This window comes from Triturus cristatus, chromosome 1_2, assembly GCF_964204655.1.
Source record: "Triturus cristatus chromosome 1_2, aTriCri1.1, whole genome shotgun sequence".
Lineage (NCBI taxonomy): Eukaryota > Metazoa > Chordata > Amphibia > Caudata > Salamandridae > Triturus > Triturus cristatus.
The window spans coordinates 947,833,149-947,859,865 of NC_140580.1; the positions used below are offsets into that span (position 1 = coordinate 947,833,149).

Here is a 26,717-nt window from a genome sequence, read left to right on the forward strand (position 1 = left end):
TTGCAAAATCAAAAAATGCCACCAGCATTATTTTGTAGTTCTTGCTTGCATGGTAATGCATACACACGTGTACAAAATAACATGGTCATCAGCTGCATCTCACACCTTCTTTTACCACCCCCCTTTTTGTTTTGACCAATGCTGCATAGCACTGGCAAGCAAGGATGCCAAAGCCAAATAGGAGTAAAAGGCGAGGCCTACTGGCTTTGCAAATGCTTGTTTTCAAAACTCAAGACTTTTGCCATTTCAGTGTTAATTACCAATCCATTTCTAACCTGGCCAGCACACATCCTTACTTTAAATCACTGCACACTTTAATACGATGAGTCTGTCTTCTCTAATCACATTTACGCAGGACCAAATTATGATATGCAATCTCTGAATTAATGGCAATAATCATTTTGGTATTCCCCACCCACTCAACTTCTACCATAGTATTTCAAGGTCTAATAAGAAGAATGCAGATTAAAAATCCACAAAGCAACAATTTAGTGATTCACACACTTTAAAAATCTATTTAACCAAACCTCCTCCTCCTGGTCTATGTTTAAATGATTGTGGCAAAATCTTATTTGTTCGTAGGGTAGGTAGAATAAGCCAGTTCTGAAGATGCTTTAAAAATTATACTTGTGTATATTTACTCTATCGCAGCAAATAAAGAGATGATACTGTAAACTGCAGGTCCATCTATTGGCTTTTTTTGTATTGCTTTTATAAGGGCCTCACAGCATGGGTCTGATTCACACAGGAAAACTTAGACCTGAAGCCTAATTTTAGACCTAAAGTTTAAGTGTAGACCTAAAATCTAACTTTAGACCCATAATCTAACTTTAGACCTAAAGTCTAACTTTAGACTGAAATATAACATTAGACCTAAAGTCTAAGTTTAGACATCGGGTCTAAACCTAAGACTTCAGGTAGTTCTCCTATTCAAGCTTTTCAGGGATTCCCCTATTCAAGTTCCACAGCAACATTAATATTGTGAAACACAGTTGGACAATTACACAAAACAGAGAATAATGATGATGATTAATGATGAAGCTCCAATAGTTGTATTTGGATACAGTCAGACTTGGCGTCAACGTTTCAGTCTCAGTTGTACTAAGTCCACGAGACCATCCTCTGGACAATCAGATTTTGAATTTACATGGAGTCTTCGTCATTTCCCATCTTACTGGATCTTCATCATTATAGATTCATCATGTATGGTGGACTATTTGTTTAGGATGGAACTTCTGAGACATTAATCTCTTTTTGTGTAATTGTTCAAATGTGTTTCATAATATTTATGTTGCTGTGGAAATCCATGATATGCACCCTGTACAACTTTAGTCATTACAAAGATGCTTTTTCTATAATTGTTCTAGTTTGAGCCAGATGTCAAGTTACTTACCTTCAGTACTGCCTTATCCATATAAGCCCTCCCCTGATGCGATGATGTCGGTTTCTTTTGTTACTATTATTGCGCCAACAACGCGAAGCCACCTAGAGAAACAGTCTCTGGAAACAGTGAGCCAAAAAAGGACAAGCATTGGCATAGCCAATAGGTCTCGCTTTTGGGACCTTATAAGTATTTAGTTATGCAGCACAATATTCTTGGTGCAACAACATCAACTGTTGCATGGCTAAACACTTATAAGTTCCCAAAGTCGAGATATATTGGCTATGCAAATGCTTGTTCTAGGCTTTTGAGCACCTCTGCTGTTATCATGGAGGTTTGACCCTCAATCAAATTGCATTGATTTTAATAACCAGTCAAGCACAGCTCCGGGTCAGGTGGCTCCTATAAAGGTTACATCTTTTCAAACCATCAGCGCCCAGGTTTAAATATTCACACACTCAATCCAAGTGAGCAATTAAGCATTTGGAACAACTGTGACAGGCCAAGTAAGACTCAGTATAATGTTACACAGCGGGATTTTGAAAGGGAGATTCAGCTTGAATAGTCGAGGGCAAATGGGAATCTGAGCGAGTTTATAAATTTGTTCAGAAATTTAGCAACCTAAAATATGCTGAGAAAGCGCTCATTTATTCTGTGGAACTAATAACTCTCTCTCTATTTTTCAGAGAAGAGATCCAGGACATATGGCACCTTCACACACCCAAAAAAGGACAAGCATTGGCATAGCCAATAGGTCTCGCTTTTGGGACCTTATAAGTATTTAGTTATGCAGCACAATATTCTTGGTGCAACAACATCAACTGTTGCATGGCTAAACACTTATAAGGTCCCAAAGGCGAGATATATTGGCTATGCAAATGCTTGTTCTAGGCTTTTGAGCACCTCTGCTGTTATCATGGAGGTTTGACCCTCAATCAAATTGCATTGATTTTAATAACCAGTCAAGCACAGCTCCGGGTCAGGTGGCTCCTATAAAGGTTACATCTTATCAAAACCATCGGCGCCCAGGTTTAAATATTCACTCACTCAATCCAAGTGAGCAATTAAGCATTTGGAACAACTGTGACAGGCCAAGTAAGACTCAGTATAATGTTACACTGCGGGATTTTGAAAGGGAGATTCAGCTTGAATAGTCGAGGGCAAATGGGAATCTGAGCGAGTTTATAAAATTGTTCAGAAATTTAGCAACCTAAAATATGCTGAGAAAGCGCTCATTTATTCTGTGGAACTAATAACTCTCTCTCTATTTTTCAGAGAAGAGATCCAGGACATATGGCACCTTCACACACCCTGTTGCCTGCCTTTTGGAATTGTCTCTGCCTAAACCAGCGATGGTTAATATACCAAATGAGTCTACTCCTTTATTGATTTGAACTCAGTTACTTAACACAGTTGGCCAAAAGATCCGTGTCTGGCTAGAATTGTTGATCAATTTGCCATCTCTCTGGCACCTGCAACTAAAGAGTTGGTTAATTCTGCCTAAGATGTTGCTAGGGCTCCAACAGAGTGGAAACGATCCTGTGTGCTCCCATTATTGGAGAATCCTTCCTAGGATACCACGTTTTGCCAATTACAATCCCATTTTTCTTCTCACTTTTTTGTCTAAATTTGCTGAGGAGCAGGAAAATGCTCACTTTTCGATATTCTTGCCATCAAAATCCACTCGTCACTACACAGGGAGGCTTTCGTTAAGTCCACGGCAACAAAGTTTCCTTCATCTCAGAGGGCGTTTTACACTAGTCCCCAGCCTGGTGTCCAGATTCTTTAGGGTCTTTTCCTATTGCTACTCCTTTTGCAAAAAATCTTGGTGTCTATTTTGAGGACATACTTTCTTTTAAACCCCAGACTGTGAAGGTTGCTTCAACGTATTTGTTACCTCTGAAGATCTTGAAAAATTAACTTCTTCTCTTATCTGAGCACTTCCGCTTTATCATCATTCAGGGTATTGTGGGCTCTTGCCTGGACTATATGAATAAAAGACACACAATCGATGGACGGAATGCAGAACAAATCAAAACATTCACCCCCAGTCAAGAGATGTGGGTTAAATCCATCATTCTTTTGCTCACCATGCCACTCCAGTTTAGACCTGGCTATATGCAAATCAGTCTTGACCCTGTGCCTCATGGGAACAGTCTAGCCCGAACTGCCAAGCCAGGTCCTCCCTGGCCGAAAACACGCATCCTAGGACCGGTTTCGGGGTTTCATCCCTCTTCAGCCAGGATAGCTTGATTCCAGTGGCACAGTGAGCCCAGGACTCACGTCTGAGCATACCTGGCGCACTTGGGCGAGAAAGCAAAACACACACAATCGATGGACAGAATGCAGAACAAATCAAAACATTCACCCCCAGTCAAGAGATGTGGGTTAAATCCATCATTCTTTTGCTCACCATGCCACCCCAGTTTAGACCTGGCTTTATGCAAATCAGTCTTGACCCTGTGCCTCATGGGAACAGTCCAGCCCGAACTGCCAAGCCAGGTCCTCCCTGGACCAGAAACAAGCATACTAGGACCGGTTTCGGGGTTTCACCCCTCTTCAGCCAGGATAGCTTGATTCCAGTGGCACAGTGAGCCCAGGACTCACGTCTGAGCATACCTGGCGCACTTGGGCGAGAAAGCAAAACACACACAATCGATGGACAGAATGCAGAACAAATCAAAACATTCACCCCCAGTCAAGAGATGTGGGTTAAATCCATCATTCTTTTGCTCACCATGCCACCCCAGTTTAGACCTGGCTATATGCAAATCAGTCTTGACCCTGTGCCTCATGGGAACAGTCCAGCCCGAACTGCCAAGCCAGGTCCTCCCTGGCCGAAAACACGCATCCTAGGACCGGTTTCGGGGTTTCATCCCTCTTCAGCCAGGATAGCTTGATTCCAGTGGCACAGTGAGCCCAGGACTCACGTCTGAGCATACCTGGCGCACTTGGGCGAGAAAGCAAAACACACACAATCGATGGACAGAATGCAGAACAAATCAAAACATTCACCCCCAGTCAAGAGATGTGGGTTAAATCCATCATTCTTTAGCTCACCATGCCACCCCAGTTTAGACCTGGCTTTATGCAAATCAGTCTTGACCCTGTGCCTCATGGGAACAGTCCAGCCCGAACTGCCAAGCCAGGTCCTCCCTGGACCAGAAACAAGCATACTAGGACCGGTTTCGGGGTTTCACCCCTCTTCAGCCAGGATAGCTTGATTCCAGTGGCACAGTGAGCCCAGGACTCACGGCTGAGCATACCTGGCGCACTTAGGGCGAGAAAGCAAAAGACACACAATCGATGGACGGAATGCAGAACAAATCAAAACATTCACCCCCAGTCAAGAGATCTGGGTTACATCCTTTGCTCACCATGCCACCCCAGTTTTTGGACTATATGAATGTCCTATATATCGTGAGATGCCTGCCGCTACCACTCATCCCTTCCAATTGACTCAAAATGCAGCGTTAAGATTTATTTTCAAACTCTACCGCTTTACTTCTATTTCCACACATAAAGCAGCTTCATTTGTTGCCCAGTCATAAGTGTGCCATGTTCAAGAGTCCTTTCCTGTGTTTTACAGCATTGCATAATAACCCTCAATTTTTCCAAAATATGTTTACTGCTCATCTCCCTTGATGCATTCAGTGTTCTTCTCAGGATTCCCTGCTCCACGTAACTAGGATAAAAAAATTGCCGTTTCCTATGAAGTAGTGGGACTTTGGAATTTGCTACCATTGGACCTTCAGGGAAGAAGGTGCTACCCCAAGTTCAGGAAGAGAACTTAAAGCCTGGATACTGAAATTGAAAAGTTTTAGGTCTTAAAGTGGTAATTTGCACCATAACGCTGCATAACATTCAGGACATGAAGAACCATGCAGTGAATTGGTTTGCAAAGCTACTCTTCACAGATCTTTACGCTCACTCACAATCATTTTCTCCATTATTAGGCAGTCATGTTGCATTTTCATTCATCTTTCGTATTTTTTATCTGAAGTTCAGTTAAAAATAAATACGAAAAATGAAAAATGAAACTTTAGTTCAGTTACTGAACTAAGGTTTTATTTTTCATCACTGCTGCTAACTTTAGGGCTACCACCTATTCGGTACTGGCATCCCTCCTGGCAGTTCTGAGAAATTGCTGAAGCCATGGCCTTGGCAAGAAGTTGCTATTGTGCTTAAAGCCATCTGGAGAGACACCATTGGGGATAAGTGATTGCTGTCCTCTGCTGTGCAGCAGTCTGAGCAGGAGCATTGCGCAGTAAAGGCTACACCAAGGACAAGAGATCTTCACATACAAAAGGGAGGGCAGTCACACAATTATCCTGTAAAAGCACAAAATGACCAGGGAAATGTATTTGCCGGACAATACCCACACTTTAAGCATATTTTTATTTGCAGATATATAAAAAAAACTATCTAACTTTACTCCTTCATATGTGGCCCAAGAAGTCAACGGAAAATTTAATGAAAGTGCAAAGCGGAGTGCTTTGGGAAATGTAATACTCACAATCTGATGCCTATCTACAAGAAGCAAGTAACCTGCCTAACACTTTGGGAAGACCATTTTATGCACTTGTGCGTCCAAGAGGCATTATTATTCTTATTGGTTCCAGTGACACAGTCAGAACGGTGCCCAGGTCAGGGCAAAACACACAAAAGGTATGTTTCTGGGTATCCAACTGTTGATATGGTTTTCATCCCACAATATAAATCTCTCTTCCGACAGCTTTTACAAGAGGACGATGCACCAGTCAAATGTTGGAAATGAAGTATTAAAAAAATTAATTTAAATAGCAGGTAAGTGAAAGACACACCCTAAAGAGCTTTCCCTCAAATTCGGAAACCTCCTACTTCAAGAGTCGTTGAAGATTTCTCCGATTCTGAAGAGACTAATTTGATATCACAGCACAAACATACAGTCGCTGTCACATGTAGACATCACTGGCTCTGAGTGAGGTAAGTATTGATGGTTAAGGACTCACGATCCCACTACCCCCCTGCACCCCAAAGCTATGCATTCTGGTACAAAGGCTCAAGTCACTACCCTCATGTAGACAGCAACAACCATCGTTAATGGACTACGAACAAATGTAAAACTAGGGACATCCTTACACATGTGCGGAAAGGTCACAATTCGCCACGGAGGAACTGTCCAAACACAAACTCCGACATGTGAGGCGTTGACAAAATGGAACAGTGTTGAAGACTTTCATCTAAGAAAGATAATCTCTCCTGCAAAGAGGCCATAAGCACAGATACAAGATCTTACAAGGGCCCCAAATGAGGAGAGAATGGGCCTAGTACCTCGAAGATTAGGCATGTTTGTTCACAGGGCCTACTCCCTTGGATATGCTGAACTTTAAGGCATTTAAAGAGCTAGCTGTGAGCAGGTGTGGACTGGCCTGTAGGGCAATCTGGCTGTGGCATCAGTGTTTGTGGCATCATAAAACATGTCAAAGTATTAACGTGCCTGCTGCAAAGCACTGCGTGCGCCCAGCCTATTAACATTTTTCATTTCTCATCCAGAGTAAAATGGTGCATCAGCTTGAAGTTTCGCGGAGAACAGCAGACGTGGAATAGCAGGGCCCATGAAGTGAGGAGAACCCGAATGATAAAATGAGTACAACGTGGATGCTATTATCTAATCGAAGCAAGATTGACGGTCCAAAAAACACCTCTTGTCACTAGAAGTGCAGGGACGAGTCAATGTTTGTTTTTATCTTTTTGCTAGGGAAGGAACATAGGGGCACATGCATCAACAATGCCATTTGCGATTCCTTATTAGCGAAAAATAAGGAATCGCTAATAAGGAATAGCAAAAGGCTATGCATGTAGGAATCGCTATTCAAATAGCGATTCCTTAACTTTCCTTAATTGCTACTAGCAAATTGCGAGTAGCAATTAAGGAATGCCATCCCAATCATTCCTATGGGCCTCCAGGCCCATAGGAATGAATTGGAGATTGCATGAGCAAATAGCGAGTACCAGTAGGTTCTCACTAATTGCTCATGCAATTTCAAGGGTGCAAGGGTGTCAAAATTACACCCTATTGCACCCCTGAAATTGATATGTGCACATATGTTGCACACACACATGCTCTAAGGGCATGTGTGTGTGCAACATGAAACTTTGAAAAATGCACAAAAGTGCATTTTTCAAACTTTTAGCAAATTACCATGCAGTTCATCTTCATGGAAATTTGCTCCCCCTATTAGCGAATTCGCTAATTTTTTAACTTTCATGCATTGCATTTAAGGAATCCCAAATTGAGATTCCTTAAATTAAGGAATCTCAATTTGGGATTCCTTAAATGCTATCGCTATTTAAGGAATCGCTATTTAAGGATTCCTTAAATAGCGATTTTTGCTTTTGGGTTGATGCATTGGGATTGGGTATTTTTAACTCTATACCGGGAGCTATTAGCGAATCAGTATTTTACCGACTGGATTTTGGCTTGATGCATGAGGCTGATAGTGAATACTGGTACAAGCATTGCATACAGCAAACACAAATAAGTGATGAGTTTGACCCGCTAACAAACCAAGGAAGCATGTATTAAAAAGTTCAGAGTAGCCCTATTTTCAAACGTGGTCACTTTTAAATTCGCCAACTGGGGCCACTATTTTCTGGTGCCCATGTTCTGCCCGAGTCCACACCTGGCTGTGAGAGCATACGTTTTGGCTCGTTTGGGCTTCATGCGAGAGTAGGCTTCGTCTACCAGCTCCTATCTATTCCTGTTAACTTGGCAGAACTCATCTCTTGGGCGACACCCACCCTGTCGTTCACCACCACATAATAAAGACAGGATATATATGCTGCATGCACTACGTCTGGAGAAAATAATTTCAGCCGTAACACGATGAACTATTAAACGAGATCTTTCTGAAAACATTACATTGGGATTTTCATTTCTACAAAGAATATATCCCTATTTATTATGTCTAAATATTATTCACAAACTCACCAACGGGAACATTACATGACCGACTGGTCCAGCAGCTGCCATTAAGACACCTTTCACAGTGTGGTCAGATGTGCTCATACAAGAGAGCAACATTAACAGACGCAGTCACATCAAATTTGTGGCGTTTTCCATTTTAAATACTTGGAGTTAGTGGTCAGCTTGCTAGGAACAGACTAGCAGAAAAACTGAGTTTACCAATTAATGGATTTGGCACACGGAGCTGCAACTGGGGTTTGTCAGTTCACCACTCTTGCCCCTCAGCAGCTCTGACAAGAAAAAAACAAGCGCGCGCACGCCTTGCGCTAAAAGTAAAAAAAAAACAAGTGGCGGCAAAAGTGAAAACGTTTCCCTTGCAGGAGCGAGCAGCGCCAGGAGTGATAATTGCTAACACATGGCACCAAAGCTCGCTCCCGCAAGGGAATCACCAGACGTGCACGCGTTGCCATTGAAAGCAATGCAACGCAAGCACGTTTTTGGGGACAAAAGCGGGACGATTCCAAGAGGTCCCCCCTATGCAGCTGCAAACTGACCTAACCAAAGATATTGAAGCAGGAGAAGCCAGTTCAATAGATAGAAAGGGACCACGTTATATGAAAATGATAGGTGAAACAAGATGCTCACTGAGAAGACTGATCTCCAAGAAGAACTTTGGAAAACACGTAGGGAGTAGAAAGCTTTAAGATCTTAAGAACACGGTATACAACCAGTAAAGAGGCAGCCCCAAAGGGAATGCAACCTAGGACCAGGGAACGCAAAGGGACCAAGGACAATAGTTTATAGATTCCAAGCTCAAAACCAAATGGCAGGAGCATACACAGCGTGCTCAGCTGCAGCAACACATACAGTGAATAAGAAGCACCCATCGATCGTCGAGGAAACTATCCTGAGAAACAGATTTAGAAAAAAAAAAACTCCAATGATAGAAGGTTGGAGAAAAGAGAAAGAGAACAGTGAATGCTGAAGGGAGTCGCTAGAAAAAAAACAAGAATGGTAAAAATAAACAAGTCTTACATTGAGAACCTTGAAGGTATAGAAGGCATCCTCCGAAATAATGTAACGGAGATGCTCACTGAAGAGAAGGAACAGACAAGTACAACCAAGAAGACTAAACCAGGTCACCAAGAAGGGTGTAGGTAAAAGTATAGAAGGCCACACGACCATATGTGCACAGTATATTATATATATATATATATATATACCCGCATCGTTGCCAGGACGGCTTCGTGTGTACAGCGGGAGGCGGTGTTGGCGTGTCAGCAGTGCATAGGAGTGGCGGACAGTGATGCAGTGTTTTCACCAACCCACATGGGATCAACTTTGTTTTATTTTTCGCACTCTCAACAGGCTCACAGGAGTTTTACCAAGAGACTACCAAGACCACAAGGCCATGGGAATGGCTCCGCCCACTGGGGCATGGTCCGTTGATAAAATGGAAGTCATAGACACTGCTGAGTGATTGCGACAAGATTGCCACTGACGAAGAGAACCTTGTTCTTGAAACGCGTATGGTGCGATTTAAAGACTTGATGGACATTGCTTTCCCTGTTGTCTGCCTGCAAGCTGCCACTAATAAAAGCCAAGATTCACACGTACCTGTCGGCTGCTCTCATTGGGGCTACCTCATTGTTCTGGATATGGATATGGATATGGATATATATATATATATATATATGAGATGAAGTCGTCCAACAGGCACACTGGTACACCGGCAAAAAGGACGAAGCGAACCCGTTGACTGGTGCTCAATATTTTATTTTTCACTGCCCGACACCATCACCACCATGACGCGTTTCAGCCCACGTGGGGCCTTGATCACATGACACGCAAAGGAAATACAATTGAATTTAAAGTGCACAGTGCATGACGTCTTTCCTGAGATGCAATAGACATAGAAAGAGTGTACAAATCTGATTCAATGTTGAAACAGAGACACGTTAAGAATACCATTACTATATGTAAAATACATCAGATAGAATGGATGGACACCTTAAAATTATCAAGTGCAGCAACGTTACTACCTGACAAATATTGCATGGGTTTAAAAATTAATTAATTCATTAATTAACACAAAATCAGACAATACTTATAAATACACTTAAATAATTTAAATACATTATATAAATATATAAATACATTGTAATAAATATATAAATATATAAATAAATAAATAGATAAATGCTAAGAGTAAAAAAGTCATTTGTCCAAGTTATAATATAGTGTTAAAGTAGACCCATTGTCTGCAAGGTGCCTAGTGTCTGACCAAACCTAGTCTTTACAGGGGGAGAAGGGGACAATTAAGCCCAAGTGGGCCCTCTCTTATTTTAACCCTGGAATGGATCAAAGGTTCTATGTGCAAATATACGCAGAAAGACTTAAAAGAGATAAAAAAAATAGTGCAAACCCAATGTGAATGGAATTGTGAATTAAAATATCATTGTGTGTAAAACAAATTTTTTATTTTTTAAGAGAGGTAGATGCAGTAAGTACGGAAGACTATGACATTGCCTAATGTAGATAGGTATAAAAATCCTCACTAGCGTTGAGTCCATTTGGGGTTTTACAGTCCAAAAGAACAATGTGCCTAGTTTCAAGTTTACGTAAAATTGACTCACGATCCCCACCCCTTCTCTGAGGTGGGACTGAGTCAATGATAAAATATTTGAGGCCTACGGGTTTTTTTTCGTGTAGTGCCTCAAAATGTCTCGCCACAGGATATGCGATGTCCCCATTGGAAATGGCACGTATGTGCTGAAGTATTCTCTTGTGGACCTGAAGTTTAGTACTTCCCACGTACCGTAGGCCACAAGGACACTCCAGCACATACACCGCGTATTCAGTTTTGCAGTTTAATTTGTTGCGAATACGGGTAGGTGTGTTGCTGAGAGGTGTCATATACTCAGTTTTGTTCACACCATACCTGCAAGCTTTACAAACTGAACATTTGAGGAACCCTTTACTGCTGCCAAGCCAAGAGGTGTTAACTCTAACCTCAGGACTACTTGAGACTAGGAAATTACACATAGATTTAGCCTTCCTGTATGTAATACAAGGGGAGTGAGTCATGAGTTGGCCTATCACAGGATCATTGGTAATTAGGGCCCAATTCTTTTGGACAATTTTGCGTATACTCTGATGCTGAGTATTGTAGGTGAGGATCAGGCGGGTTGCCTGCAAATCATTAGACTCATTGTTCTTAGTGTCTTTTATATACGGTGTGACCAAAAGACTGCTGGACTTATTTGCTTTACAGATTGCTTTATCAAGCAAATCGGGGAGGTACCCTCTTTTCAAAAATCTTTCTTTGCAATTTTTCTGAGCCTCGAAACAATCCTGATCAATACTACAAATTCTTCTAATACGGAGCATTTCGCCGTATGGAATGCTTTTGATCAGGTGTGCAGGATGGTGACTCGAGGCATGTAGCAGAGCATTACCAGCTGTGGGTTTACGATACATCCTAGTTTGTAATGTGTTCTGTTGGATGTATATTTCCACATCAAGAAAGTAGATAGTGCTACTGCTAATCTGACTTGTGAAATGTAGATTGAAATCATTTTCATTAATGTCAGAAATAAATTGTACGGCATCAGTCATGGTACCATCCCAAATGATTAAAAGGTCATCAATATACCTGAACCAATTTACCACATTATTGGACATGACATCAGGAAATGTAGGTAAGAGGACCTGTTCCTCCCAGTAGCCCATATGGAGGCAGGCATAGCTTGGCGAGAAACAGGCCCCCATAGCCACGCCCCTCACCTGATGGAACACTTGACTAGAGAACAAAAAGAAATTATTTTCCAAACATGATTTGATCATAGATAATAACATTTTGTTATGATCACAAAAGTTCATCGATCGCGTGTTCAGGTAATATTCAATTGCTCTCAGACCATCTCTGTGGTAAATGCTGGTGTATAGGGATGATACAACCATATATATATATATATTTATTTTTAACTTTACACCTAACTCCGGTTACGGGATACGTTAGGCTGATTCGCGGGCGGTCAAGAACTAAGTTCAGATCCACAGAAGAGGAAGAGTAATTTTTTATTGCAATTCCAAGTAATGAATCAAGATCGGACAGAGTTTTTCCAGCAACAAGGGGGCCAGAGGGGAAGGAGACGAGGCGGAAGAGGAAGAAACAAGCTAAAAACAGGAGGAAGAAACAAAGAGAAATTGCCTGTGGGAATGATAACAAGGGGCAGCAAGATCAAAATATGAGAGTGATTAATCTTTCTCAAAGAACTCTTTCCGCTCAGGAAATGGAGGTCCTCGCATTAGGTCTGTCCTTTTGCCCATCTATGAACCTTAATTACACACAGACAAGAATTGATTTGTTTTATTTTTCACGAAAATTGAAATTGAAAAAATAGTTTGTAACACGTCCTAACAATAATGTGACTGCAAGGGAATCAGATGCAGTCAGCAATCTTAACATCGATGATATTGAAACTCTCCATGCTTTATCTTCCTTGGAAGGGAACGATTTAGTGAGAGAAGAATTGTTAGTTAATTGTGAAATTGATTTAGGGGTAAATCCAACCAGCAGTTGCAAGCCTAAGTCCAGATTTTTGCCCAACATTGTATGTAACGCAGTAGAAGTTTTTGAAAAAGGAGTATTGTCTGATCTTAAAAAGTTGAGACATAAGAAAATTCCAGGCAATAGAAAGAGTCTTTCTTTTGACCAGATGAAGGCAGTGGGCAATCTAAAGAATGATAACCAAATTGTGATACGCCAGTCAGACAAGGGTGGGAATGTGGTTGTGCTAGACAGAGAGAAATATCTAACCGAGGGTGTCAGACAATTGAGTGACACCACATGCTATAACATCTCCACCTTTGCTGAGATTGGAGAGTCCAATAAGAAGTTTGGCACCTTGTTGATGGAGTGGAAAGAGAAAGGTTTTTCTTGAGTGGGAAGAATACAACTATCTAAAATGTGAACATCGAAGGACCCCCATTCTTTATTACCCAAACTCCACAAAAATGCGGTAAATCCTCCGGGGAGACCCATAGTTTCTTCAATGGGATCCCTGCTTGAAAATACCTCACGTTTTATCGACCACTATTTGAGACCGTTTGTGGTAGCCCTCCCTGCATACCTCAAAGACATCACCCATTTTTTAACTATCATTGATGGCATCTATTGGGAACCCACTTATATTCTTGTCACTTTAGATGTATGTAGCCGCTACACCAGTATCCAGCATGACCTTGGAATACAGGCTGTAAAACACTTCCTGAAAACTAGGTCTATCTCCCTACTACACCATTTGGAGATGTTGGTTGACATGATTTATTTTTGTCTAACCAACAATTTTTTCATGTTCGATGATTCAGTGTACAGGCAGTCACGGGGCACTGCGACGGGCACCTGCTTCGCCCCCAGTTACGCCAATCTTTTCATGGGCTGGTGGGAGGAGCAGGTGTCCACGCAAATGGAAGAATTTGAGAACAATGTAGTCCTGTGGCTGCGGTACATTGACATCTTTATGGTGTGGAATGGTAATGCTGAAGCAGCTAAGAACTTTGTGAGTAAATTGAATATGAACAAATGCAATCTTGTGTTCACTGAACAGATAAGCAATACATCCATTGAATTTTTGGATGTTTTGGTGGAAATTCAAGGAGAAACAGTGGCAACAAGTCAATTCCGAAAAAAGACATCAGGGAATAGCATACTCAGTGCTAGAAGCTCACATCCCCGTAATCTCGTTGACAGAATCCCCTATGGGGAGCTGTTACGAGCTACTAGAAATGCATTACTACACCCTAGCAGACAAGAAACTAATGAGGAGACTGTAAGATTTGTGACCACTTTTTCAGGACAGGCTTATGAGATCAGAAAGATATTCAACAAGCATTGGCATGTACTTTCTACTGATGCACATTTTAAACCGTTTGTATCGAGTAACCCCCAAATTACCTTCAGAAAAAGTCGATCTTTGAGGGATGATTTGAGTTTTAATCATGTGACATTAGGCACGAACACAAAACAGATTAAATCAGGGTTTAGATGTCGCAAAAAGTGCAAAGCATGTCGTAAAAGCATGGATTGTTGTACATTAACTATTCCCAAAACAAACAGGGAATTTACGATCCGTAAGCCTTTGACATGCAATTCCATGTATTGTGTATATGTATTGATCTGCCCGTGCAATGAATGGTATGTGGGCAGCACAATACATCGTGCAAAGAAGCGAGTATTGGAGCATGTCCGGGCTATCAGAAATAATAACAGCCAGTACCCAGTAGCTCGCCATTTTTATGATGAGCATTTTCAAAATGAACATCTTCTGAGAATGGTGGTGATCGATGCAATTGTTATGGGTGTTAGAGGTGGGAATCGGGAATTATCCCTGCGCAAATTCGAGTCTAAATATATCATTGAGTTCGATTGTATGACCCCTAATGGCTTGAATTCAAGTGAGGAATTGGCTGTTCACCTGATAGATTGAAAAGTGTATATGTAAAAATAGTACGCGGTGTTCAAACTTTCTGTGATTTTAATTATTTTAATCTTTTTTGATTTTTTAGGTATGAAATGGCATCTTGTTGATCTTGGCGCTACAATGAACTGGATAGGTTGGTTTTGTTTTCCAGTCAAGTGTTTTACTTATATGGGACAATTGATTTGAGCAGTAGCATGATTTGTGACTGTTTGCCCATTGGGGTGAGACGCAATACAGCGATTATTTACACCAATATAGAAAAGGAGAGGTGATTATGCCCACAAGGGCGTCATTGTCAGAATCATGTGTTATTACGTATTGTTATGGCAGTTATGATATTTTATTTTTATTGAGCTAATTTGTCTCTATTTGCAAAGATACATTTGTCAGTTTGACTGCTATTAAGCTCGAATCTTGCTCCAAGGATTATCGCACTAGCGACGAACATTATGTAAACATGAAGATTGGACAAATGGGCAATATTTATTTAAATATTGTAAATATTATTATCACATATTATTTCATGTAATATGAACTTGAGATACAATTTATTTCTGTACTCATATGATTTCATGAAAATTGCAATGAAATTTGTATATATTATCATTGGATTGAGAACTTTAAAGATGGCATGCCAATTTGCAAGTAGATGCCTCACTGATGTGGTGGTAGTCCTATGTCTATGTTAGACACTGGTTAAAACTAGTCACTGTTTTGCTGTAACCTTGAAACGTGACACAAGGCGCAAGCTGAAACGCATTGTTTCCTGCAATTAAATGTTTCACAAGCATACGTGGAGTGTCCGAGTACGTCTGTTGGAGGAGCAGAACGGAGTGAATATTATATATATATATATATATAAACATAGAATTCCAGTAGATACACCAGGCATACAGGGTAAGCGAAAGTATATTCACTCCACCGAAGGTAACCCATGTCCTCCGCCACTGAGCAGGAGTATGAAAAGTGGAGGAATGAAGGGTATTCCAAGAACAAAGGTAAGCAAGGATGGACAGAGATAATATATCCTACCGTTGTAAAGAAGTTACAACAGTAATCAAGGTTGAGTAAGAACGACAAGGCTGGAAAACAGCAATACAATGCCACCTAAGAGTAGGAAGTGGAGGGTATTGGCCACTGCAGGAAAGCAAGGGCAACCGTACAAGAACCAATGCCACCGACAAAGGAAGAGTGCCGCAGGCGGCAAGAGGTGGAATGAAGAATAAACAGCAGATGGGAGTCCACCATGAGGAAGAAGACCACCAGGGTGAAACAAAAGGGCTGGTGGAGACTAAGAGCAACACTTAGTTGATGTGGACAATCACACATTGTCCAACCCATGGAGGCTTGGGAAATAGGTGAGAAACCTCAACAATGCTGCATGGAAACTTCAGAAACAGGTAATTAACCAAACCAAATCCCTAGATGAAAAGTGAGAGTACAGAGTATAAGGGGAACAAAGCCCAGGAAGGAGGGGGGGTGGGGTTAGGGGACAACATTGGAGGACAGTGCATAAGCAGACGATAGAATATGCCCAAAGAAAAACAATGAAATATCCCCACAAAAAAAGGGGTTGGGGGGTTAATGGAACTTCTCCCAAGGGAGGAGAGAAAAAGGAGAAAGTAGTCTGCCACATGGAAAAATTACATCACCAAAGGCAGGAGTGACATACAGAGCTGTGAGGAAGAGAATAGCATCTCCACCTACAAGAAGGAAGGAAGATACAGGAAAGGAAGGGAAACCCAGCCTCATGAGAAAGAAGGATACCAATAACCAAAGAGACTGGGTTCCAGGGGAAGGGAACTGAACAGAACATCAGGTACAACAGCCACTCCAGGGGTGCGATGACAGCTATGTATAACCCCCTCCCTCCCACGCAGGAAGCAACAGTAGCGGCTGTGACCCAATTAGGTAGGTAAGAACACATAAAGGGTCAAAACAAATAGAAAGAACACTAAACTGCTGAAGATTAATAGCAGCAGTGGCACGATAAATTAACACAAGAAAACGGTACCCAGCCCAAGAGCACAATTACAGCCCATATGGATACAAGGAGAAGAGAAAAAATGAAGTCAAAGTCCCTATAAGGGATACTAAGCGTATAGGTAGCTCACAAAACATACAAAATAAGGTCCCCGAAAAACAGGGAACAAGACTACAGTGCATCTGCACAATGTAACAGCATACCAGACATAGAGTAAGTACTCTTGTAGAAAAATTAAGCAGCAAAAGGAAGCTGTAGTAACAGGCCCCCACGAGGCTGCAAAGTAAGATATGTTCCAGAGGGCTGGAAACTAAATCTGTCACTGACAGAAGAAAAGCACCCGCAGCAAGCAGGAACACCACATCAGGTGTAACCCTAGAAAAGAGAGAATCACTCCTCCCTATGAAGGCTAAGAGATAAAACAAGGGTAAACAATTAGTTTTGACAAGCCCAGTACAATAAGAGTTAAGACTCCGCACCACTATGACTATCCCTTGATTTATTATGACATGCATCCAGAGGACACCTTAGATGTGCCCCATGAAACACTTACTAGTATCTACTGTGCTGGCTGACTGGTATCATCCAGCCTGCCACCACAGACAAGTTTCTGACCCCCTTCATGTGGGAGCTTGTGCTCTCTGAGGTAAGAAACAATGCCGGCTCCGGAGGAAGGTATTCATACCTCCTCCAGCAGGAAGACTAGTGATTTAGCACATGAATGCCAGGGGCTTCAAAGCCCTTGCCACCTTTGATATGTGGCACTGGCCTCCTCCAGACCTGGGAGATGCCACTCCCTGCCCTGAGGCCCATTTGGCACCAGGAAAGGTGGGAAATTAGCTAAACAAGTAGGCGTATTGGACCTCCAGACTAATCACACCCCTAAGGTGGGCTACCTTTTGTGGTCCATGAAAGAAGGGTTGCACCATCCTATTTTTGGTGGAATTAAGAACTCTGGAGCAGGGTTATGCCCACTCCCCACAGGAAGAGGTCTTATAGGGGGGTAGTGACCCCAGGGTCAAATAGCTCATTGGCTACTACCCTTCACTCTCCTAAATTTAGGGGAGTGAAGGGTACGAGAAACTCAGATTTGTCTGCCTGAAAGAAGGACAATGAACTTTGGAGCCAACCCCTGCGTGATTGCTGCTCTCCTGACAATCACCAACATCGACTCGTCCAGAGGTGGAACAGCCTCCCCAAACCCTAGGAGGTCTTCCCTCCACTTCCTTGACTCAGCAACAGCGCCCTTGGAGTGGTGGAGCCACTCCCCTGCAACAGCAGGCACCGACTGCAGCTGCTGGGTTCACCGTTCCGTCGACCCCCTGGACCTACCAAGGGAGCAGCACCCCAGCAAGAGGTTTCTGTGCTCCAGGAGGCCAGATCCATCCCCTTGCCAAGTTTGGAGATGCCAGGACCCCAGGAACGGCACTGCACTAATACCCAAGGTATTGGAGCCAGTTATAATCACCAAGGCTTGGTGTGTTGTCGGAACTCCACCACCACCAAAACATACTTGCACGTCAAGGGACCTCGAGAGAGACCAGCTCCACATCGAGAGTAGCCCTACTGTGTTTCTTTTCCCTCTTCTGCAGGAACTTAGGGAACCGTGAGAGCCTTTAACTCACTGACCCGTCAGACAAAACACCTCTACACTCAAGCTCCCCAGCCCGGGCTCACGTAAACCAACGCTCTCTCTGTAGTCCTGAGACCCTCAAGAACTGAGCTGCTGCCCCTTGGGTTCTGCTGGACAGGTCCCCCAGTCACCCCTTGCAGCCTTTACTTACAGGTACTTTCCCCCATTGACTTTAGCGTGTACCGTTAAAGGCTACCACTGCTGAGAGCATCTCTGCATCCGGTCACCCTAGGGCAGGTAAACTTGTACTCTTGGTGCTTTCTTGGACCCTACTTAAGTCCAGAAGAACAGTTCTGTAAGTCATCTGTAAATGTACCTATGCAGTGTATATTTCTCCCATAGGATAACATTACTGCGTTCGAGGCTCATGCCTCAAATCTGACAGCTGTCATTTTCTACTGTTTTTTGTGGAAAATTTCTAAAGTACTTACCTGATTCTGATAATATCGGTGTCTAAAAATATGAAAAGATACATAATTTTTCTAAATTGGTCTCGAGTTTCTTCTTGAGTGTGTGTCTCATTTATTGACTGTGTGTGTTAAAAAAAAATGCTTAACACTACCCTGTGATCAGCCGTAACACCCGCCCACACTACCACTACTGGAATTATTAATTTAAGCCCTGTAAGCCAATAAGGGTCACCTGGACTTTCTACATAGTGTTCCTCATTGTGGTTCACTACATAAAAAGCTAACTTCCTTGACTATGTCACTCCCTTGCTTTAGATAATCTCCCCAGCTGTGGAAGAATGAGGGTTAGCCCTAAAACAGAGGTCCTCATTGCATACTTACTGCTTTTGCCATTGCCAACCCCAAACATCTTGATTACATACATCATCGAACAAAGGGCTGCAATGAAACTGTATAGTAGCAAATCACCAAAATATCAACAGAGTATAAACATTTTGTTTACTAACACTGATCAATAATGATTTTCTCCATGTCTTCTTTTATCTGGTTGGTGGAGTGTAGTCGTTTCATTGTAGAATGCAACTTCTTCTCGTGTTCAGACAATGTCTTTCGGAGTCTGTTTATTTCCATTTTCATTTCGTCTTCCTTGAAGAAGAAAACAACAGAAAAGCAATATGTTCAATTACTTATGGAAACTAACAAGATCTCGAGTGAGTAATGTGTAACATCTGGAACATCAGCATTAGAAATTAGGAAACATCATCAGTGTTCTCTTCAAGCACAATGAATTCAGTTACACTCATGTAAGACACCTCCTGTATTTGGAGTTAATGCCTAATATAGTGATGACTGTGCAATACCTCCAAGTGATGAAACACACTAACAGTATGTGCCTAACAGCCCATTATTTCAAGTTAACTGCAATCAGGTGGTGACACACTGTGTAATATGGTTTTAAGTTTCCAGGCCTGCTGATGGCGAAAAGTGTGGGCACTGCCCTGGATTTCATTATGCACAAGAAGAAAGACCACTTGGGATGTTACTCTGCTCTTGCTAATTGGGAATTACATGAAATGCAGCAAGTGCATATATTAAGAAAAGTGATGCAAATAAGAACCAGTCATGACATTGCAGAATCCTTTGGGTATTGTGCTCAAATTAATAAAGAGGAAAATCTTACTGGTGCACTCCCTGCTCATAATGCACACTAGAAACTTTACACTTTATGCAGATTTTCACAAGTGGCACCCGCCTACCTGCCTGTAGACTCATGAACTCTGAAGAAGCGAAATGCAGTGCGACAACACACCTAGATAAGGTGTAACAATACAAAGCATCAGTAAAATACTATGAATTAAATATACACTTGCACTTAAAGCAAATTTACATTGCAGCAAGTGCAAACACTGATCTGATTTATACAAGTGTGGTAGAATATGTTGTGACTGTTTTTGATGAACTCCGTGATCAGTAGTTCAGGTTGGCTTCAACCTGAGAGCAAAGTAACACAGAAAATGATCTTGTCGAGGGTCGGAATGTGGAAGGAAGCAGAATGATTGAAGTTAAGATATTCGGTTTATGATCAGTTATCCTCACCAGCTGCCACCACAAAAGAGCAGGTCAATAGTTCTGCCTTTCTCAAGTGTGAGGAATGTGTAATCAGAGAACACACCTACACAGCACAACTTCACACTTCGTTACACAATCATAAGCTGACCCACTCGGCTACAGACCTAGTTCTCCATGAAGTCCCCAGAGTGGGCATGTGTTTCGGGGGGGGCGGGGGGGGGGGGGGGGGGGGGAAACACACACACACGAATCTGGGATCCTTTAGCAACAAGTTCACAGGTACTCTACTACCTCATTTGTAGAATCCATCACTAACTCTTCCGAACTTAACCAGGGCTACAAGTTTTAAGTGGTACACCAAACAACGATTAAGCACAAAGAAATGTTCTAAGTAATTTTAACTCTTACTAAAACACACACCAACCCACCAACAAAGAGAAAATAAACTAAAATGTAAATGGCTTAAGTGAAGGCGGTGTAGACATTGTTAGATCGGCCAGCAGGTCCATAGTCTGGTGGATCAGCATAACAGTTTCTAAAGTAATAAAACCAATTGTGTGGGAAAAATTGCTGCATTTGTTTGCTTAGTAATGCTAGGGGGTTACATTAATAATATATAAGATATTTTATTAACACATAATGCTAAACAGTCACATAATTGTGAAAGTTCTTACTATAGTGAATTGTCGGCCTGGGGTGATTTATTTAGCAGAGGCCCAGATATAACAATTTTGAAATGCCTAGCTAGGTGCTTCTCTTTTGGGATAGTAGAGGCAACTTTTGAATTTATACTGTTCTGTTATCCTTGATTTTCTAGTCTTTCTGCTTTACTTTGAGATACCCAGATGAGGTAATAGAGCTCTCCGGTCTCAGCTCTGCTGCACTTTTTTCTTCTTACATATTGCTGCTTGCCACTCCTAGCATATAATCTTTTCGAATTCGGAGAGTGCTTGCACATGCGAGTACAACGTATGGAATGCTCTTCAAGCAAAGAGGCGTGCACACAGTACAAGTGTGCTTGCTGTGATTAAGTAGGATTATGTGCGGCGGTGGTATCACAGTGTATGCAGATGCACCCACTCATGTTCACATCCCTATAGATGATGAAAAGCAGTGGGGCGGGGGGAGATCCACAAGGAACACCACATGAGATTTTTTTAGTGGCGGAGCGTGTGTTTTCTAGTTTAATGTGGTGGCTGCATTCAATTATAATGGATTCAAGCCAAAGCGAAGCTGACCCAGTAATGCCAGCTCATTCTTTCAGTCTATGTAAAATAATTTTGGTTACTGATTTTATCAGACCGCTGTCAGGTCAAGGTTGATGACTTCAGATTGGCCAGCATCCAGTGAAGCTAGAAGATCGTCCTTTGTATGAATTCAGTGCCTCTGCTTAGTTTGAACCCAGACTGTTGAGCATGGTGGATTATGAGAGATTCAACTTATTGGCACGGGAATTGTGACTCTAGCAGGTTGCATACACTCCAACTTCTGGTTATTTTGAGGAATCTGTTGACTTAAGAGGACAATTCCGTCAAGGATGGTCATCGAAATGGTGGATGATTACTCTTCAATGGCAATTTGACCTGTGAATTGTCGAGACTTTGTGGAATACTTCTGCTGTTAAATTTGGTGAATTTCAATTGTAGTGAGTTTTGCAGAGCATGATACATGAGAGATAGCAGTTTTGGGGGGATTTCTGTACAGCTTTACGGTACCAATACACGAGTCCTGCAGGCCATCTTATCCTTTTGTTTATTTTTTTAAACGTCTTTTTTATTTTTTTTGTATTCTGCAATACAACAACCTCATTGAGCCCGTTACTCCATTATAATTTGGAAATTACATTACATATTCATAAGTTCCCTGTTCTTGCCCATTCCCCCGCACCTCTATCTATGACCCCTCAGAAAGGTTGCATAATATCCAGTCATGCCCTTGTGTCATCAACCATATATATGCAGCTTACACAGTGCAGCGGGGAGGCCAGCATTTCGACATATCCCAGGTAAGTACATTCTGTTCACTAGCTCCACCTCTCTTTCAGGGAAAGTCCGAGTCATTCACCTGGCCTCAGAATCCGTCACCTTATATTGCTGTCTTAGCTCTCCAAATCATCAGGCCATCTCCCACTTTATCATCCTGTTTAGTCATTTTAATGTGGGTTTATTCCACTAATGACCACTCCAGGATGTCCCGCACCCACAGTGTAACACTGGGATGTATTTTACCCAATCAGCCAATGTCAATATGTCTTTTAGCCAGCAATAAGGCCAATTGTAAGAATTTAAATTGCATTTTTGACAGGCACAGTCGATCAACTAGACCAAACAGAAAGTGTCTGGGATGAAGTGGCAGGACAAGTCCCGTTACCTCCGTGCCGTCACTCTCACCCTGACTCAATATTACAGAACTCTCGGGCAGGACCAGGCCATATACAAGAAGGTTGACCCTTCTGCTCCACATCTTGGGCCGTCTGATGATTTAGTCAGGTATACCTTTCTCACTGTGCAAGCACTTAAGTAAGAGCATTGTGTAAGCAAATAAAGTGAATGAGTGTAAATTTGGAGTTTCCTCAAATCCTCTGAACCAATACACATGCCGTTGCCCAGTCCCTGTCCAAGAGCGGGATGTCCATATCCTTGATTTCATTATATTTTCTACAGCATCATTCCAGTTTCCAGCCCAGTCTTTCGAGGTGGTCTGAGTTTTGGTTTGGATAAACCATTTATTATTGGACTTGTGTAGCTATCAGTTTTACTCGCTCTGGCGCAATCTCGTCTAACACAAGTGTAATGTTGGGGGGGGGGGGATGATTTCCAGCAGGGTTTGTGGATTATGGTTGGGTGATCGAGGGTTTCGTACTTCAGTAGAGGGTTCGCAAAATAATTCTATTTAAGTCTACTGAATATCTTGAAGGTTGGGAAAGACGGAGTTGGTTTTCTTTATGTGGTAGTACGTTTGGCAGGAAAAGATTAAACAAGGTCAGACAAGGATTGCAGTTGAATTGTCAAGTTGGAACTGGTTATTCCATTAAGTGAAGAAGAGTATGCCCCACTTTATGGGTGGGTACATTACAGGTTTATGTGACACTGGGAGCCTACAGATTAGCTAGCAAATCTTTGGTAGGTTTGTAATCGATTTTCTCTGCCAAGAGATTGATATCACGAATCATGATAATTTTTATAACAATGAAACGGTTTGAACTGCAAAATGAAAGTTCCTTTGAGAATATTGAGTTGCATCTTGAGTTAAGATATGTCAGACATAAGGAAGGAAGAGCTTGGATTTGTTAGGAATAGGAGGGTGCGGCGCTCAAATGAGAAGGATGAATCGATGATTAACAGTCCGTTGCATTTTACAGACAACAGTACCACTAATCCACTCCATCTAATTCTAACTCTTTCCTCAAGTAGGATTGTTAAACCAGTGGGAGAACTTTCTGTTAATCCTAGGATGAGGCACTGTGACCCTCCTATAAAGTCCTTGATCTCTAGGAAGATGTTCACTACAGTGTGCATTTATTAGCGCAATTCTTAGCTGGTTTGGGTTAAACTCTGTAGATACTGAGTTTTTGTGAGATCCTGTATGGTGTTTGCTCTCTCTCTGAGAGATAAAGGTCCTTAACATGATGCTTGGGATCAAGATCCTAATGTCTCACAACTAAAGGCACACAGGAGGTGGTTGCTTATGAGTAGTCAGGCTTTGAAACCTGATAAACAACACGTCTGGTTCATTTAACAATGTCCTGGTCAGAACAGATTTTAATACGGTCACTTTTGAATAGATTTATGGCGATAAGGCTTTCAGTTAGATAAAACTTTATGGAATGTAGTTTTATGTCTCTTAGATTTTTTCTGTGGTGGCATTAGGAAGGATCAAAGTAATTATTTGTCCACCATGGATGTTTATGGAAAAGAAACTGGGGCAACTTGGGACTTGCATAGTTTTGGTGCAGAGAAACTGGACCATGATGGGTCCGTCTGGAATTTTAAGAAAGAATTCTGTTTTGATTATTCTTTTGGCTTTATTTAAATGGAAATGATGGGGAAGCGTGGAATTTCTTTTCTCTTCCAATTTGTCATTCCCATCTTTTACTGGAGAATTCCCAGCTTGAAACAGGGAAGTATTTAAATAGAACCTGAATCTGGAAAATATCTAATGCTTACTCCCAGTAGTAGTTCTGATGGATACTCTAGCAGCAGAGTCCCCGCCTTTTGAATTCCCCAGGCGCTAGACTCTATCTAGAAAACTATCTGCAATAGCTCTTGTGCATCAGTAAATGATGCCATTGACTCTACCCACCTCTCGATGCGCATCTAGGCAACACCCCAGGCGCTCATGCCAGCTTATCAACAGATAATTTCTATGCTCCCAGACACAGTTTACCAACAAGTCTAGAAGCTGTCACTGTGTGAAGTCTAACTTGGAACCTTATAACCAACATAAAATCCACTCCACAGAACTAGGAGGTGGGTGGTAAGTGAGGAATCATCAGCTAAATAACCAAGTTACTTACCTTCAGTGACCCCTTTTCTGGTAGAGACCCAACCTAGCTGCAGATTTCTTACCTTAGAATTATCCCTAGATATCAGACTATACCCAGAATTTTTTTGTAGCAGTATCCCTGCGTGCCAGTAGGTGGTGTAATTTAGCTCCGCATGGTGTCATCCGCATCGTACGGCCCGGAATTGACGCGCTCAGTGCCTATCTCTGTATCACCCAAGTGCACAGATGTCAGTTACTTTGAGCGACTTTCCACGCCAGGGAGTGCGGAGCCACAAAGAACACTGACCACTGGTGTGTAAAACTAGGGTCCTGAAAGGAGAAAGCCCTGTCCCTAGAAATCTGTTGGCAGAGTAGGGAGGATGGGCAGGTCGGTAAAAAAATCTTCTGCTAGACAGAGTCTCTACCAGATACAGCGTTCTCAAAGTTAAGTAACTTGTTCATCTGATAGAGACTTCTAGCCGTACATTCCTCACCTTAGAATAGGTACCCAAGCAATACCTGCCCGGAGGTAGGTCTGCAAAACAATTTCACAACAAAATGTTGTGCAGGACCGAACAGGCAAAGTGCCCATCCCGGAGGACCAGACTGTGAAGGCAGCAGTGCTTTCTGAACATGTGCAGAGATGGCGAAGTTACTGCCTGGCAGGTGTCCGAGACTGGAAGTCTGTGTTCTAATGCAGTGGTTGTATCCTTCGCTATGGTGGAATGAGAATGCAAACCCTCTGTGGTTGCAAATGCGTAGCAGATTTTAATGTAGTGTGCGATCCATAGGGAGACAGTATGTTTCTGTATGGCCTTCCCTTTCTTTGCTCTGACATACCCCATGAAGAGTTTGTCGTCCACTCGGAACTCTTTTGTGCAGTCAAGGTAGAATGACAATGCTCTTTTTGGGTTCAGTAAGGTGAGGCACTCCTCTTACTTAGAGGGATGCAACGGAGCGAAAAGGGTAGGCAGGGTGAAGGATTGCTCTACATGAAAGACAGTGACCACCTTTGGAAGGAAGGAAGCTCTGGTGCAGAGGGCCAGCTTGTCCGGCAAGGTGTTGCGGTACGGAGGATTAGATGACAAAGTTTGGAGCTCACCGAGCCTCCAAGCGGATGTTATGGCCACTAGAAAAGCAGTCTTGATTGTAAGGAGCCTGAGAGGACAGTTGTGCAGTGGCTCGAAAGAAGAGCACATCAGAAAGGTGAGGACTAAATTTAGCTTCCACTGAGGCATGGTTAAGGTGTAAACATATGTCAGGGACATTTCAAAAGCCTAGTTACAATAGGGGTTGTGAACTGGGATGGCTGATCTGGCAACCGCAGAAAAGCTGAGATGGCAAAAAGATAGCCTTTTAAGGTGCCTAAAGCAGAACCCTGGTGGGCAAGAGAAGAAGTAATTGGAAGGACCTGAGAAAGGGGGCCAGAAAGTGGGTCAACTTGTTTTTCTGCACACCATGCCACAAACTTGCCCCAATAATAAGCGTATACTGTCTTGGTGAAGGGAAATCTGTCTGCTAAAATGATGCTACAGCTTTCGGGCGGAAGGCTGAATGCTGTCAACTGTCACCGCTCAATCTCCACACATGAAGGCAGAGAATTGACAGGTTCCGGTGGAAAATCCTACCATTGTGCTGCGATAGAAGATCCTGTCTAAGGGTCAGCCTGATCAGAGGACTGATACCCATGCTCAACAGCTCGGGATACCAAACTCTCCGAGCCGAGTCCAGAGCGACACAGATGGCTTGGGCCAGATCGCTTCTGATCTTCTTGAGAATTCTGGACATGATTGGTATGGGTGGAAAGGCATACAGAACCCT

General features: G+C 42.4%; 1 protein-coding gene across 1 annotated transcript in view; it reads right to left on the reverse strand.

The window, feature by feature from the left end:
• Nucleotides 1-26,717, reverse strand: part of CDK5RAP2 (CDK5 regulatory subunit associated protein 2) — a 723,544-nt gene that overhangs the window by 71,758 nt on the left and 625,069 nt on the right. Inside the window, exon 36 of the mRNA XM_085609970.1 lies at nucleotides 19,349-19,487. Within this exon, the coding sequence (XP_085466096.1) occupies nucleotides 19,349-19,487 (139 nt within the window). The remainder of the gene's footprint in view (nucleotides 1-19,348; nucleotides 19,488-26,717) is intronic.